General features: G+C 44.5%; 1 protein-coding gene across 3 annotated transcripts; it reads left to right on the forward strand.

The window, feature by feature from the left end:
- The first annotated feature begins 496 nt into the window (after positions 1-496).
- C1H8orf76 (chromosome 1 C8orf76 homolog) lies at positions 497-9708 on the forward strand. 3 transcript variants are annotated; one of them, XM_040075719.2, is made up of 6 exons: positions 497-812; positions 1377-1472; positions 3855-3998; positions 4859-5310; positions 8199-8331; positions 9447-9708. In XM_040075719.2, the coding sequence occupies exons 1-6, from the start codon at positions 687-689 to the stop codon at positions 9618-9620; spliced, it is 1125 nt and encodes a 374-aa protein (XP_039931653.1). In that variant the 5' UTR covers positions 497-686; the 3' UTR covers positions 9621-9708. The 3 variants fall into 3 exon arrangements, with proteins under 3 accessions (XP_039931653.1, XP_039931636.1, XP_039931643.1); XM_040075702.2 differs by having other exon boundaries at positions 500-812; positions 4793-5310; XM_040075709.1 differs by lacking the exon at positions 497-812 and adding an exon at positions 855-968 and having other exon boundaries at positions 4793-5310.
- The last annotated feature ends 5303 nt before the right edge of the window (positions 9709-15011 follow it).

Consider the following 15011-nt stretch of genomic DNA (forward strand, 5'->3'; position numbering starts at 1 on the left):
CCCTGGCATTTATGCCTCGTCATGCTACATCCAGTCACAGCTCTGCTGGTATGGAAGAGTATTTTAAGCACATAAAAAGAAAAAATCCCTAACAAAAGCAAATCATGTGCTTTACATTCCTACTAGAAGGAACCCTTTAAAATCACCTATACAAGCACTGCTTTGGCCTCAAAAGGTGTTCTGGTATAGACAAGTTCCTTAGTCCATTTTGCAGGCTAAGGAAGTACAACAATGACTTTTCAGCTCACCTTCTCCAAACCTGTGTGGTGATTAGACAAAATTAGGACAAAATGGACCTTCCTGGATGGACGGACCGGAGAGAGGAAACAGCACAGCAGCACCCTTCAAACACGGCACACTGTAGTACACTAGGCAGGGTAGGCAGCGCGGGCATGTAGAGCTCTCGATGAGCAGCTGGGTGCCCAAGTCTTGGCATCCTGAAGGAGGTCTAGGATCAGTCTTTGCTTTGTTGTGTCCCCGTTTCCCATAGCACAATGCAGGGTGCCCTGGAAAAGCCTATCTTGGAAAGCCTGAAATTCCACAGAATCATTGACTTTTTAGGGTTACAAGGGACCTCTTGAGATCATCTAGTCCAACCACCTGCCAAGGCAGGGTCACTTAGAGCAGGTTACACATTTTCTGCTTTGAGACAGAACTGAAACCAAACGGAAAAGCTACCAAAACGCATGCCCACTCACCGTATGCACAGCCACCAGGACAAGATGCTAACAGAGCATCTCCACAATCACGCAGTTAATTTATCAAGGCGCGGGACTCCAGTTCGGCTCTTTACTGGAGGCGTTTCCCTTTCGGTGAGCGGGGACCGGACTCCTCCCCCCGCGGGAGCGGCGGCGATGGAGCCGGCGCTGGGCCCGGAGTTCGAGGATTCCCTGTTCGCGCCGAGCCGGGACCGGCGGGAGGGCGGCGGGGACGGAGCTCCGTGCGGGGCCAGGCACTGCGAGCCCGGCGTGAGGAGCAGGGGCGGCGGGGGGGCGGGCGGGCCGTGACGGCTCTGTGTGTGTTCTCTGTGCTCTGGGTGTGCACTGGGTGTGCTGTGTGCCCGCAGTGGTTCCGCGGCCCCTGACGCTCTGTGTGTGCTGTGGGTGTGCTGTGGGTGCTGTGTGTGCACTCTGGGTGCACTCTCTGTGCTGTGTGTGCCCGCAGTGGTTCCGCGGCCCCTGACGCTCTGTGTGTGCTGTGGGTGCACTCTGGGTGCACTCTCTGTGCTGTGTGTGCCCGCAGTGGTTCCGCGGCCCCTGACGCTCTGTGTGTGCTGTGGGTGTGCTGTGGGTGCTGTGTGTGCACTCTCTGTGCTGTGTGTGCCCGCAGTGGTTCCGCGGCCCCTGACGCTCTGTGTGTGCTCTGTGTGCCCACAGTGGTTCCACAGCGCGGCTGGCGGCGGGGAAGGCGCCGATGGGATCACGAGCCGCAAATTCCGGGCGGACTGGGCTTTCCGGCAGCGGGACTTCGAGGTATTTCCAGGGCGCTCGCACGGGCCGGGGAAACATGGGGACACAGACTGGGGCGGTCCTGCGGTCCCCGATGTGCTGCGCCAGGGTGAACGTACATTATGGACCGCGGCCTCCGGGTCTGGCGGCCGTGCCGCGGTTAATGCCGCTCGTGGTTCGTGCTGAACGCGCGGCAGCCCCGGGCAGGGCCGGGCAGGGCCGGGCCGCGGAGGAGATCTGTGTTTTGCCACGATCCATGCGGGAGTCGGCCCGGAGCACGCTGGGCAGGAACGCGGCGCTGCCCCGGCAGGCGGGCGCATCGCAGCAGTTCAGCCGTGGGCAGAGGGGGTGTCTGCGGCCGCGGAAGCCGCGGTCAGAGTTTGGCGTGGGGGTTTCTCAGCGCCCGGGGATGATGCCGTGTCGCACAAAGGCTGTCACATCGCTGGCACCACGTGGCTGCGGGTCACCTTCCTGAGAGCTCCCCCCGCTGTCAGATGAGAGCTGTAGTGGCCGTCAGGCTCCGGCCGGTCGCGGTGCTGCCTCTGCATGACTTCTGCCAGGTCTCTGCCGCCTCCGCTCGCCCCGGAGGGCCGCTCGTACCTTTGCCGTGGGTGAATGTTGCCCGTGTCTGTTCTGCGGCGGTCCCAGACCTCTCCTCCTGTGTCCCTCCCGAGCCGCATTCCTCATCAGCCATGCTCTCCTGCCTCTTGCAGTCCTAGGTGCAGGATCTAGTCCTTCGTTACCTTGTTTCCTTGTTGAAATCAGCATCTCCAGGCCTTGTTCCAGGTGTAGCTTCTTCCAGCCTGTGGTTAGCATAACAGGCTCCCTGATTTCAAAGGGCTCCAGCTGACTTGTGACTCTACTCCTTTTGCCTTGCCCATTGCATTTGTAGATCTTTTTGTACCTCAGTTGGCACTGATCCTAAATGTTTTTTCAGCATCACTGCAACCCTGTGTATACCTGACAGATAATTTCTAGTCTCAGCTGAGATGCCCTGAAGGGATTCATAAAAGGGTGCTGATAGCAGAGCTGCCTCAGGCTGTCGTCAGACCTAGCTGCTGACCCCCAGGAAAAGCAAATTTCTCCTTGCTGTGGTTCCCAATCAGGAGAAAAAATCACCCCCTCAGATCTGCTAAATAAAACAGACCATTGCTTCCTAACTCTTTTCTGTTGCAGTGATTCTTGTTAGAAATGTCTTCAGTTTTATTGCTAACCTAAATCATTGGTGGAACAAGAACCAGAGCTTGATTGCACATAAAATTACCGATTTGGAAGCACTGACCTTAGAAAAGGGGGTGGAAATATGTAAATAGGGGTAGTAATCTCTCATTGTCAGTTTTTTACTTCAGGATAGGCCACTTGATAGGAAATGTCAAGGACAGCAGTGATCTAAGCTGTGCCCATTTTCAGGATATAGATGATTGTAGAATCTGCTTGGGATTCAGGAGTGCCTGAACCTTGCCAGGTTATATCCCTTTGTCACATAACAAGGCAAGCAGGGTTGTCCTCAATCCTCTGATCCATTTTCACCAGTGGCTGTTGCATGCACTGGGCAGAGGGGAGCTCCCTCTTTTGCTTAAGAATGAATGTGAGTTCAGCATCAGGAAAGAAAAATACTTCAGCCGTTTTGCAAGGAACTATTTACGGCGTGTCTCCTAGAAGCTAGCTCTGTTAGAAATTAAATACTCATTTTGAGAAATGGGAGAATGAGCGCTGCTCTTTAGTCTTCTCTCTGAGCACTTACACAAAGGGAGAGAAATCAAGATTCCAGACTTAGCTTCAGTGAATACTTAATTTAATGTATTTAAATGTTAATTGGAGTCCTGGTGAGTGCCCTGAGCATTAAGCTGCAAAAGTATTGCTCATTCTTGTCTTTTTCCATAGCCCAATTAATATTTATTTCAAGTACATTAAAACCAGCCTGCAGGAACAATGGAGATTCACCTTCCTTGTGGTGTTCTATGACTTACCAATTATTTGAGGTTCAAACCTTCCCATGGAGAATGTCATGGTTTTGAAGCAAGGTCCCAAAGATTTAGGATGAGCACTCAGATCACTGAGCTGCAGGGAAGGATGCCTTGTGTCACACATTACCCAGGTCAGTAGATGATCCCATCTGGATCAGGCATGGTGGGAGAAGTGGACAGCTGTGTGGTGAATCCTGTTTGGGCCTAAACATGAGTTAGAATTGAGGCTGCTCATCACCATCCAGACTTGGCTGTGTAGTCCTGGGGCCTTGTCTCTTGCTCACGCAGGTAGTAGCTGAGTCTGGAGAAACGCAAATGTGGACTTCAGGTTCTGAATTCCCTTTTTGACTGTAGTTGTGAAGAAAATGTGCTCTCAGGCTTGCTTTTAAATGCAAATTTCTCCCTGTTTTGTTGGCTTTTCTTCCCGTGACACTCCTAGAAAGCCCTGTGTGAATATTCAGAGTGCCTGCTACTCTTACCTGCCAGCAACGTTGCAATGAGACGAGATGTCCAGGAGGGCCAGGCTCGGTGTTTATCTCGCCTAGGAAGGCACAAGGAGGCTCTGGATATTGCAGAAAAAATGGTAAATAATGCAGTTTTTCTTTTAGGCTTTGAACGTGAAAACATTCCCAGTAGTTCTTTTATACGGACCATTTTCTGGAAAAATAATTTTCATGTGTATAATCCTTCAGGATGTTCAGTGCTCAGAGTATTTGGTAAACAGAGGGTAACTGTCACTGCAGATATAATCACTCTTTAGAAACTGGAACACCCTGTACCACAATGAGCTCCCTGTGCAGGGAAACTGGTAGTCCTGGAAGGGACTAAATATCATGCTCTGCCAGGCAGAATTAATGCAATGTAATAGGAATTATAAGAAAGGGAATAAATGAGTGCTTAAATCTTTCCACTATACAAGTGACAGTTCAAAACTCCCTTTTATTTCCATATACTTGCTGCCAAACTTCCACCAAGAGGAGTATCTAGCCATAAATTGAGTTTTTTCCCATAAAGGAAAAAGTCCAGGGGCTCTGAAGTCTTCTAGAATATTATTGGTGCTTTTTTATTTTGTATAAAAGGTATTTATGCTGGAAAGAAAGGCAGCTGTAGAACACTCTGTAGGCAAATAAACAAATGACAGCATTTAGGACCCTCTTGCCTCTCAGACTGTGACAAGGCAGCTAGAGGGAATTTTGTCAACTTGATTGTGCAAGATCTGTATCCCATTGTATCATTTTAAATTAAGAGCACCATTTTGTACAGTTTAAAAATTACCTTGTGATATTTGTATGTGATTATTTAGGGAGACATTTTCTTATGCTGTGGAGGATGATTCTGTTCTACTCCTGTTTTTAATCTATTATCTTTTGTTTCTAGAGAAACAGCGCTACTAACACAGATCACTTAACAACAGTTCTCAGCCTGCAGTTTTCCATTTACCAGGGTCTGGAAAATGTAGAAAAAAAGATGATGTGTCTGCAGCAGCTGATCTGCTTACATCCTTTCAATCCCTGGTTCTGGAAGTTACTTGCTGAAGCTTATATGAGCCTTTTACAGACTTTGTCTCCCTTGGTCATTCCAGAAGCAAATCTAAATCAGTCTGAAGAGGTTTGTGTAAGTAATAGTCGTTTCAAAACATTGACTGGCGGGGAGATTAATGTGCAGCCTTGCAGATCAGATGGCCAGAATGAAGGCCCTTGGTTCAGCCCTGCTGCAGAAACAAAGGGGGCAAGTGCAGTGACTTGTCCCAGCAGCCAAGTGGTGAAAGAATTCCTCTGCACTTCAGGAGAACTGGAATGGACGGACAAAGAGAAATGTGCAGATTCCAAGTCCTGGAAGCAGAACATGTTAAAGAAAGTTGAGATAAAAGCATGTGCCTCGTTTATTAGAGCAAGGTAATTCCATGTATTCTTAGAATAATGTTCTCTCAGTCAGGAATAATGTAAAGCATATTTTTCTCAGTTGTTTTCAGTTTGCATTTTCAATTTAAATGTTTGTTTCAGAGTTAGCAACACTAACTTAGAAGCACCCTACTGTTGCTGCATATCTAAAAAGCAAAGTCTGCTCAGTGTGGTGGCTGTGAAGAATCCCAATCTGAGTGGAAATAGTAAACCAGTGTCATGCACAGTTGAGAAGTAAAGAGTTTTTTAATGAGCTTATAATGTGAATATTTTCAAGTAATTATACACAAAAGGGTCTGTTCTTCAACAAATGCTCCTGCTAGACCATTGCTGTTCCCTGGTCTGGTATTAAAGATGCAGTAGCAGAAGTGCCCCAAAGGGAGGGCATAGCCAGTCTTCCTTCTGTGAGTGCCACCTGTCTTATTTGCTTGAAGTCTCATGCTTGAGTGAAAATGTATTTTATAATAATACCCCAATCTGCATAATGGATGAGGCTGGAAAATGAACTCTGTGACAATTGATTGAAAGGGCTGCATTAAAATGTTCCCTTTTTTTCCCCATTCCTAAAACTCCTGCATACAGCAAAAATCCCCAAAACACAATCTTTCAAAGAGATAATTAGGAACTGGTTTTGTTAATATAATCTTGGATGGTTTTTCCCCCTTTTGCCTCTCAGTGATGTATCAGTCACTGAATGTTTTTAAAGGCATCTTATGAATATCCAGAAATGGTTACAGAGAGCTCTTTATAACTGTCTTGCACAGGCAAGATTTAAGAAATGAAAAAAGCCCAAATAGTAGCTATTAACTGTACTCAGACTAAGAGATGAAGACTTTAATTGCTACTCAGAAGAAGTTCATTGGTTTAGTACTGATATTGAATATTGAAGGTACATTTATATTAATAATGTGTGTTGCTTGTTTCAGTGTGTATGGTTCAGAACTGAGACAGCTATAACTGGTGATGTTTCCTTGCTTGGCTGCAGTTTCACAGTGTTACTGTGGTTCATATATGCAGATAAACTTGTCCAGGATAAGCTTCTCCCCTGCCCAAGGCTTTTGCAGGTTGTCTAATATTTTCAGGTCTGCTGGATTTTAAGTGGGATAAATGTATGTGCAGGATAAGTTCCACCTGGAAAAGGGTTGTTAGTATTGCTTTTTGTAGGAAATTAACATCTCTGTTAATGCATCATAAATAATTGACTCTCATAGTTTTGAAAAAAATTGGAGTATTTTTTGTTTAATTTTCATTGAAATTTCATTTTTTTTTAATGTTGATGCAAATTTTGAAACAAAAATACTTTTTAAATTAAAAACACTTCCCATTTTTACTTGGAACCAAAAAAAAAAAAAAATCTATAAATTCAGTGAAGTTTTAACTGAAAAATTCAGATTTGTAATTTTTAATGATTATAGTGTTAAAATGAAAGTTTGCATCTAAGATCTTGAGTATTTTCCTTAAAGAAAATGCACACCATTATTATAAGACCAGCTTCACTTAACTTCAGAAAATGGGATAAAAAACTTTGTCATTTTTCTTTTTGCATAAAGCTTGAATTAAACACATTTTCAGTAACAACACTCCTAAGTTCTAATGGTCCCTTGGTTAAATGCTGTAGAATGATAGAGTTCCAGGTTGGAAGGGACCTCAAGGGTCAGCCTTTCTTGGCAAAAACATGATCCAGGCAAGATGGTCCAGCACCCAGTCTAGCCAAATCTTAAAAACGTCCAACACTGGGAAATCCACAGCTTTCTTGAGGAGATTATTCCAATGACTGGTCTCATTGTAAAATACTTTCCTCTTCTGTCCAGTTGGAATCAGCCTAGAATTACCATTATACCTATTGTCTTTCATCTTTTCCATGTGGTTCCCCCTATAAAGGGAGTCTCCCTCTTCTTTGTAGCTGCCCTTTAAATACCGAAACATGGCGAGGAGGTCTGCCCTAAGCCTTCTCTTCTCAAGTCTGGGCAAACCCAGTTCTCTCAGACTGTTCCCAAATGGCAGGCTTCTCGGGCCTTTGATCACCTTTGTGGCCCTTCTCTAGACCTTAATAAATTCTCTAAAACTGATATTTATCTCTGCAATAATGCCCATTGTGAATTTCAGTGAGTTCACAGGAGATTGTGCAATGTTTCTGTGTTCCTGGAAGTGTAAAATAAGCGTAATACTGTTAATATGATTGACAGGGGATTTGAGACAAATGTAGAGATACCTGGATATTTCTTCTGCTGGCCTGTTTTACAGTCCTTGTATGAGGAGGACTCTGGAAACTGCCACTGTTCCTGCTGGTTGAGCAGTTGGGTGCTGGGGCCCTGTGTGACATCAACTTCTGCTGTGAGCAGAGTGTGTAACCTTCCCCAGTTCATGGCTGTGACTCCTGGGGCACTGCCTGGAACATAAAACTGGTGAACGCTTTTAGAAAATAATCCAGGGTTGGCCTGTGTGGTGAGGACGTTTGGTATTTGTCCAAAGCCTCACATCTGTAGCTTTTCAGGTTCCACAGGCAAAAATGTGCTGCTGTTTTGTCAGGCCATAGTAAGGACATGGGACACCTGAGGATTCACATGTCTGAGCCTCACTTTTGATTGGTGTAATGAATATATGGAGACAAAAATGTTTGCATGGAGCAACCAGAGCTACTGGCATATTGTTTTTCAAAAATGCTTCTCAGTAGTTCTGTAGCACAGATATACAATATCCACCGTAGACTGATACACGTCTTGACTTCTTTGCAGTAGGCAAAAGTCAGGAGGAGGAGCTGTTTTAAAGTATTGAAGCATTAAAAGTGTAAATTAAAGTATTAAACATCTTGGTCGTTTTTAGGTCTGCTGACTTACTCTTTTTCCAGCTGTGCAAATTTTTAACTGCCCTTCTCATTCCAGGCTCTTACTTCAGCTTACTCAGTCACAACAGTTGTCCTTTGTCCTAGAGAAGAACAGAAAAAGTCAAAAAGAAATTGATGACAAAGTGGCTCTACTTGGTTTTGATGAAAACTCCTTGCTGTTGATGACCAAAGTAAGAGGATGTTTCATTGTGTGCAGGGTCTCAGTTCTCTGTGTGGACTGGTTGTCCTCAAAGCATGACACTCCCCTGAGCTCATTAACTGTGCCAGGAAGCAGGGGAAATTAGCTGGGGCGGGCTGCTGCCAGGATGTTACCTGCAACTGACAGGTGCCTGTAGAGCCTTGGCCTGCATCACACAGGTGGATCCCTGATCTGCTGAGGTTCTCCTTTCAGGAATGTGCAGCGTTGTTAAGTTTCTCACTGGACATGTATTTGCAGATGGCATCAGCACTGTGCATTTCCTGGGACGCACATTTTATCTCAGGAGTTTTAGATGCCCCAAAGTGAATCACTAGTTTGAAATGGAAGTGGAGATTACTTTGATACTGTTTAATACATCAGTATTAAACACTTGCATAAAAAGCATTAAATATTTCCAGAAAAAGCCAGAGACTTTCTTTTGCATTTCTTTGTTTTGTTTGATGTACTGGGTTCTTGTTTTAAAAAACTGTCAGAGGAGAGCAGTATTGTACTTAATCTCTTCATAGAGATGAAACATTTTTAGTGCTATTCAAAGAGCTTCTGACTTTCATTGTAAGGATCAAAATGAAGCCAGCAAGACTCTAACGTTGCTGTCAGCATTACAGCTTTAAGTTAGTGACAGCCAAGGCACTGCTGGGTTGCAGCAGTCGGAGGGATGGCATCCATGAGTGGGCAGTAGCACACAGGCCACCCCAGGGTTGGGAAAGGCTGCGAAAAGAAACTTCTCTGCTTGCTTCCCTTGCTCAGACATGCCCAGGACAAGTTCTGTGTTGATGCTGATGCAAGGTGATCACTGAATGCCGAGCTGGTGTTGAGATTTCTGCTGCTATTCACAGTGAAACTCCCCTGTGCAAGTGCAGACAGAAGCTGGAGGGGCTGTGCAGTGCTGGGCTTTGGTCTCAGCTCTCCCTGAATGCAGAATGCCAAGGCAGTCAACTTCATCATGGCTTGGAAATTTCTCCATGATGGTGTGTGGTTCATGTGACAAGGGCTTTGCCTGTAAAGATTTGTTATTAATGCCATGTTTGATGGATTTTTTTCTGCAAGCTATTTTGTTGATTTTCTTCTTTCTTACTCTTTTTGCAGGCTATGGGGCAGGATCTTATACCAGAAAAACTAAAAGAGGAGTTTCAGGGTGAGGTAAAATGCATAGGCCCTTCAGCATTGTCATCACTGGTAACTGCTTCAGTCATGGAATTTGAAATCAAATGGTTTGGTAATCTCCAAGATTATTTATGTCACTTTGACAGACAATTTTAATGAAATATGTATCTCCCACCTTCAGTAATATAGATGTTTTGTTGTATTTATTTTTGTATTTCCAAATGATTATGGAATGATACATGCAATAAAGTTCATATTACATTTTTAAGAATTCTTATTGTATTTCTTTTAAGAATAGATAGAAATCTCTGTATTTAACCTCTTTGCATCCTTTTCTTCGTTCACTGATCGGTTCATATTAAAAATTACGAGGAACACAGTGTAAAATCAAGCTTTCAGCTTTCAGAGGTAGCTTTCCATCATAATGGAAAATGGTCCTTTACCAGTTTGTGCTTGAAATGCTTGTCTTTTTTTTTTTTTTTTTTTTTTTTTTTTTTTTTTTTTTTTTTTTTTTTTTTTTTTGCTTCCTTTCTGATGTCCAATTTGAAAGTTTCTTGGTATCAAATTTGATGCTGTTGCATTTAGAGCCATAGAATTAGCCATTTTCTTAAGTAATTCCTTTAGTGTTTCTTGATTAACATTTTAGTGATTTCCTATTCAGAGATGGATAGCTAGAAATCTCAAATATATTTATGCTGAGAAATTGTCAATAGCAGTGATTCCATATCTTTTAGGAAGGAATTCTAAGTAATAAATATTTAACTTAAAACTAGGAGATTTTTCTCTTTTTTAAGCCAAGTGTTTGTTGCAGGCATTGAACAAGCTATAATCTTGTGTTCAGTGTACTTAGATGAGGAGAAAAATTGACAAGGTTGTTTATATGTACTGAAGAGTGTTTAGTCAGATCATATCCTTTCTAAAAGCCTGCAAGGAAGATCTTTGCTGTGAAACCTGGCAGTATTGTTTCTGCCTCATCCAGCTCCTTCTGTTGTGCTTTCAGTTGATAGTGACAACACTTTGTTTTGCTTTCTCAAGCATTGGTGCTGTGTGCTTTGGGCATCTAGAAGAGGGCAAAGATCCTCCTGTAGTTTCTTTCACTTGAAATAATTTACATTTCAGATATACATGTTATGCTCTTCCCTCACCTTCTCTTAAACTGTGAGATTTAATTTTTCTGTAGTTTTCTGTAAAAGTGTTCTGTAACGGACGTAATTCAAAACTAGAAGTCTCTTAGACATACTTTGCTGCCCCTTTTGTGTTCCTGTGTTTTCTTTCTGGAGTACTAAAGAGTGCCAAAACCTTAAATAATTCACCATTGAAGGATGATTCACCATGTGTGAATTGTATCTGCTACTTTAAGATAAATTTTAAACCTTTAAGATACTGATTAGGGAACCTCTCATGAATCATAGAGTGGTCTGGATTGGACAAGACATTAAAGATCATCTAGTTTCAGCCCCACTGCCACAAGCAGAAACACCTTCCACTAGACCTCTCTGGGCATCCTGTTCTAGTGTCTCACCATTCTCATAGCAAAGAATTTCTTCCTAATATCTAATCTAAATCTGCCCTCTTTAAGTTTGAATCCATTCCCCCTTGCCCTGTGAGTACAGGTGCTTGTAAAAAGTCCCCTCCAGCTCTCTTGCATCCTCCTTTATGTACTGGAAAGCCCCAATGAGATCTCCCCAGAGGCGTCTCCAAGCTGCAGAGCATCACTTGGCTCAACCTTTCCTCAGAGGGGAGGTACTCCATCCCTCTGAACATCTTTGTGGCCTCCTCTGGACTCACTTCAACAGGGCCATGTCCTTCCTGTACTGGGAACCACAGAGCTGGGTGCAGCACTGCAGGTGGGGTCTTACCTGCAGAGCAGAGAGGCAGGATCCCCTCCCTGGCTCTGCCGCCCACCAGGCTTTAGATGCAGCCCAGGACAGGTTTGGCTTTCTGGACGTTTCTGGCCCATGGCTGGGTCACGTCCAGCCTCTGATCCAGCAGCACCCCCAAGTCTCAGCAGGGCTGCTCTCGGTCTGCTCATCCCCCAGCCTGGATTGATACCAGGTGCAGCATTTTGCACTTGGTCTTGTTAAACCTCATGAGATTCTTGACCTTGTCCAGGTCCCTCTAGATGGCATCCCATCATGCAGGTGTTTCAACTGCACCACTCAGCTTGGTGTCATCTGCAAACTTGCTGAGGGTGCACTCGATCTGTGTGACTGATGAAGAAATTGAACCCTTGGTGTGGTTTAGCCCTCTGCTAAGTTGACTGAAACTTCTCCAGAAAAATGGAATACTGCTTTCAGCCACGTCAAATGACTTTTGATAGTTTGGTGAGTTAATGCGATTAAACCACATCCTGGTCAGCTGGTTACAAAAGACGATGACTTGGCAAGTATCCTTGGGTGAGCATTAGTGCACTCATAATGTACCACAGAAGATTTGGTTTAGTCATGTGTGTGCTTTGCTGGGTGGAAACTCAGGTGTGTGTTTGTGCAGCGCTGTAGTCAGGTGGCAGAGAAGCTCGCTTGAAGGGCTGGGGGTGCTTTTAAGACTAAGAGGTGTTGTAATTCTTCAGAAGAGACTGTCCACAATGTGTTGTAAATTAATTACAGTGTTGGCATCAGCAGGAGAATCTTACAGCAAAGACAGCAAAGGTGGAAAGCTTAATGCTAAATATGTCAGCAAAAAAATGAAACATGGACATGTCCCACTTTCTTCTTAAACTGAAAGTCATGAGTAGCCACATAAAAAGGCTGTAATTTGTTTTGTCTCAGCTGTTAGGACATCAGAACACAGCTTTTGTGGGACCAGGTCTGTATAGACATTTAGTGGAAACTCACCAAATTATTTGGCTTCACAAATAGCATTGGAACTGTTTTAGCAGCAAATTAAATACTTGCCAAACGTTGTCATTTTGTGACTGAGATGTCCAAAATACACAGCACCTAGCCAAGGTGATTTTGAAACTTTTAGTTGTCTGCGCAGATTGTTTAACTTGACATTGTCTCTTTAGCTGGGAACACAAAGGTTAACTGGGTCCAGGAGTTAAAAGACAAGTGGTAGCTCTTAAGAACAGGCAGCATGTTCTAAAACATAACAATAAAGCAAAAATGCTGGTTTTAACTACTGCAAAGAAAAGAAGATGAATGCTGTTCTAAATATGTCACATAGTTACTATTCCAAATAGCCAGCATTTATTGCATTGGGGCTATAAAATGTTCCTTTGTCCCATTTTTGCCTGGCTATCTCATCTCAGCTACTTCGGTTCCTGCTTTTTTGGCCCGCCTCTCTCTTTTCTGTGCTTCTTCTAACTCCAGTTTTCTGTTTCTGATCATGTCTCAAGAGGGGCTTTGCATTTCCATTTTGCATTGAATGCTTCATTGTTGCTTCTATGTTCTGCATAATTTTACATCTGCCTGTAATAGATTTCTTCATGATTTGGCTTCTATGATATTGTTGATACTAGTACATGCATCGGTACTCCTTTCTGAGTAAAACAGCAAATTTTAGTATTATAAATTCCAGGTGGGAATCCACTAACAGTTACTGAGGTTTGATTTTGTTATTTTAACACTTGCTTGTGGTACAGGTGCTTTGGAAGGACCCTCTGCTGCTGGTTCTGATGCTCCTGAAATGATTGCTGTCTACAAACACCATAATGTGTCTTGCTATTGAGTGTTTGAATGCTGCTGGCACTGAGGTGAGGGAACGTGTTAACGCTGTAATTAGTAATGTTAACACAGTTTTCATCATAGAATCATCGAATGGTTTGGGTTGGAAGGGAACTTCAAAGGTCATCCAGTTCCAGCCTTTCTACCTGGGGGGTTGGCAGGGAACTTTCCACTCGACCGGGTTGCTCAAAGCCCCATCCAACCTGACCTTGAACACTGCCAGTGATGGGACATCCCTAACTTCTCTGAGAAACCTGTTCCAGCCTCACCACCCCAATCATAAAAAAAAATTTCCTTGTGTCCAGTCTCAATCTATCCTCTTTGAATTTAAAATCTGTCATCCTGCCACTGGGTGGGGGGTTGATCTTGGCCTGCTGCCAGGTGCCCACCCCAATGCTCTATCACCCCCGCTCCCCCAGCACCACAGGGAAGGAGAAAATAAGATGGATAGAAGAAAGCCCTGTGGTTCACAACAAAAGGAGATTAATTGAGAAAAAGCAAAGGCTGCACAAGGAAACAAAGGAAAACAAAAATTTATTTATTCTCTATTTTCATCTGCACGCAGTCATTGTAAAAATGAGGAATCAAGGGTTGTACCATGGAGTCCTGCTTGTGCTCCCAGCTTAAAGGCACCTTTGTTGCTGGCAGTAGCAAAGGTGTTTTATGTAGTGCCAACTTCTCCTGCCTTCTTTCTGCTACACATACACAAGCTAAATGAAAAATGCAAGCAAACCCCTCTTGAGAGCAATCTGGGAACCCAGGTGGGGCTCTGTGGGCTCCCCACCTGGTGAGTGTGGTGATGGTATATGGCACAGCCAGTACTGGGTGAGTTCACCTGATTGCAGGATCCACACTTCCTGGGAAGGTAACTAAAACTGGGGACAGCATCACTCATGGGGGGTTTGATAGGTAAGGTAAAATGGAGTTCACTGGTGACAGGAATTCTGTAAAACTAGGAGAAAATTGACAGTACTTCAGGACTCCCATCAAGCTGGATGTAATTCTGTCAGGATGAGTGGCTGGAATGCTGGAGGGGAGCACTGGCCCTGGGGAGGTTCTTTTGTTATGAGTCAGTTGATCTTCCTGCCTCCTGTGTGATACACTGTAAGGCAGAATTGCCTCATAGGCAAATCCCTGCTCACTATTCCCCATCACCTTCTTGTCCATAACAGGACAAGCTGGAAATCATTTCCAAGATCTCTTGCTCCGTCACCTCCTCAGGAATGGAGGTGCAGTTGGCAGGCCTAGTGAGGGTCCTGGAAAAGGAGGAGTATGGTGTGCAATGGTTGAGGGAGGAGTAACACCTGGATGGTCTTCGTTTTCCAGGAGAAATAACAGGGTAAGACCAGGGAACTGTCTCACAGAAAAAGAAAAGAAAAGAAAAGAGGAAAAAAAAAAAAGGCAGCCTGAGAAAGAACTGGCAAACTGCTGACAATGGACACGGAGAAGGCTGAGGTACTCAATGGTTTCTGCCTCAGTTTTCACTGGCAGCCTCTCTTGTGCCTCCTGAGTCAATGGCTCTCAAGGCAGGCACTGGGGAAGCAAAGTCCCTCCTGCCATAAGAGAAGATCAGTGGAGAGCAATTGAGGAACCTGAACATACCTCAGTCTGTGGGACCTGGTGAGACGTGTCCTAGAGTCCTGAGGGAATTAGCTGGTGTAGCTGCCAAGCCATGCTCCATGATCCTTGAAGTCATGGAAGTCAGGTGAAGTCCCAGGTGACTGGAAGCAGCCTGTGGAAGAAGCAATCAGTGAAATCCTCTCAGGTGCACAGGCAGCAAGCACAGGGAATGTCCTCGAGCACAGGCTGCTCTGGGTGCCTCCAGTGTGAGCAGCAATTGCCAGTGGGATCCGCTGGGAGTTGTATGTCGGGGCACCAGGAT

This window comes from Hirundo rustica, chromosome 1 (assembly GCF_015227805.2).
Source record: "Hirundo rustica isolate bHirRus1 chromosome 1, bHirRus1.pri.v3, whole genome shotgun sequence".
Classification (NCBI taxonomy): domain Eukaryota; kingdom Metazoa; phylum Chordata; class Aves; order Passeriformes; family Hirundinidae; genus Hirundo; species Hirundo rustica.

Excerpts from the sequence above, each read along its gene's own strand:
- C1H8orf76 (XM_040075702.2), top strand. The coding sequence starts at position 687 with ATGCCCACTCACCGTATGCACAGCCACCAGGACAAGATGCTAACAGAG. Across the intron at positions 1,473-3,854 it reads TCCGGCAGCGGGACTTCGAG|AAAGCCCTGTGTGAATATTC; the intron begins GTATTTCCAGGG and ends TGACACTCCTAG. Across the intron at positions 3,999-4,792 it reads TGGATATTGCAGAAAAAATG|AGAAACAGCGCTACTAACAC; the intron begins GTAAATAATGCA and ends TTTTGTTTCTAG.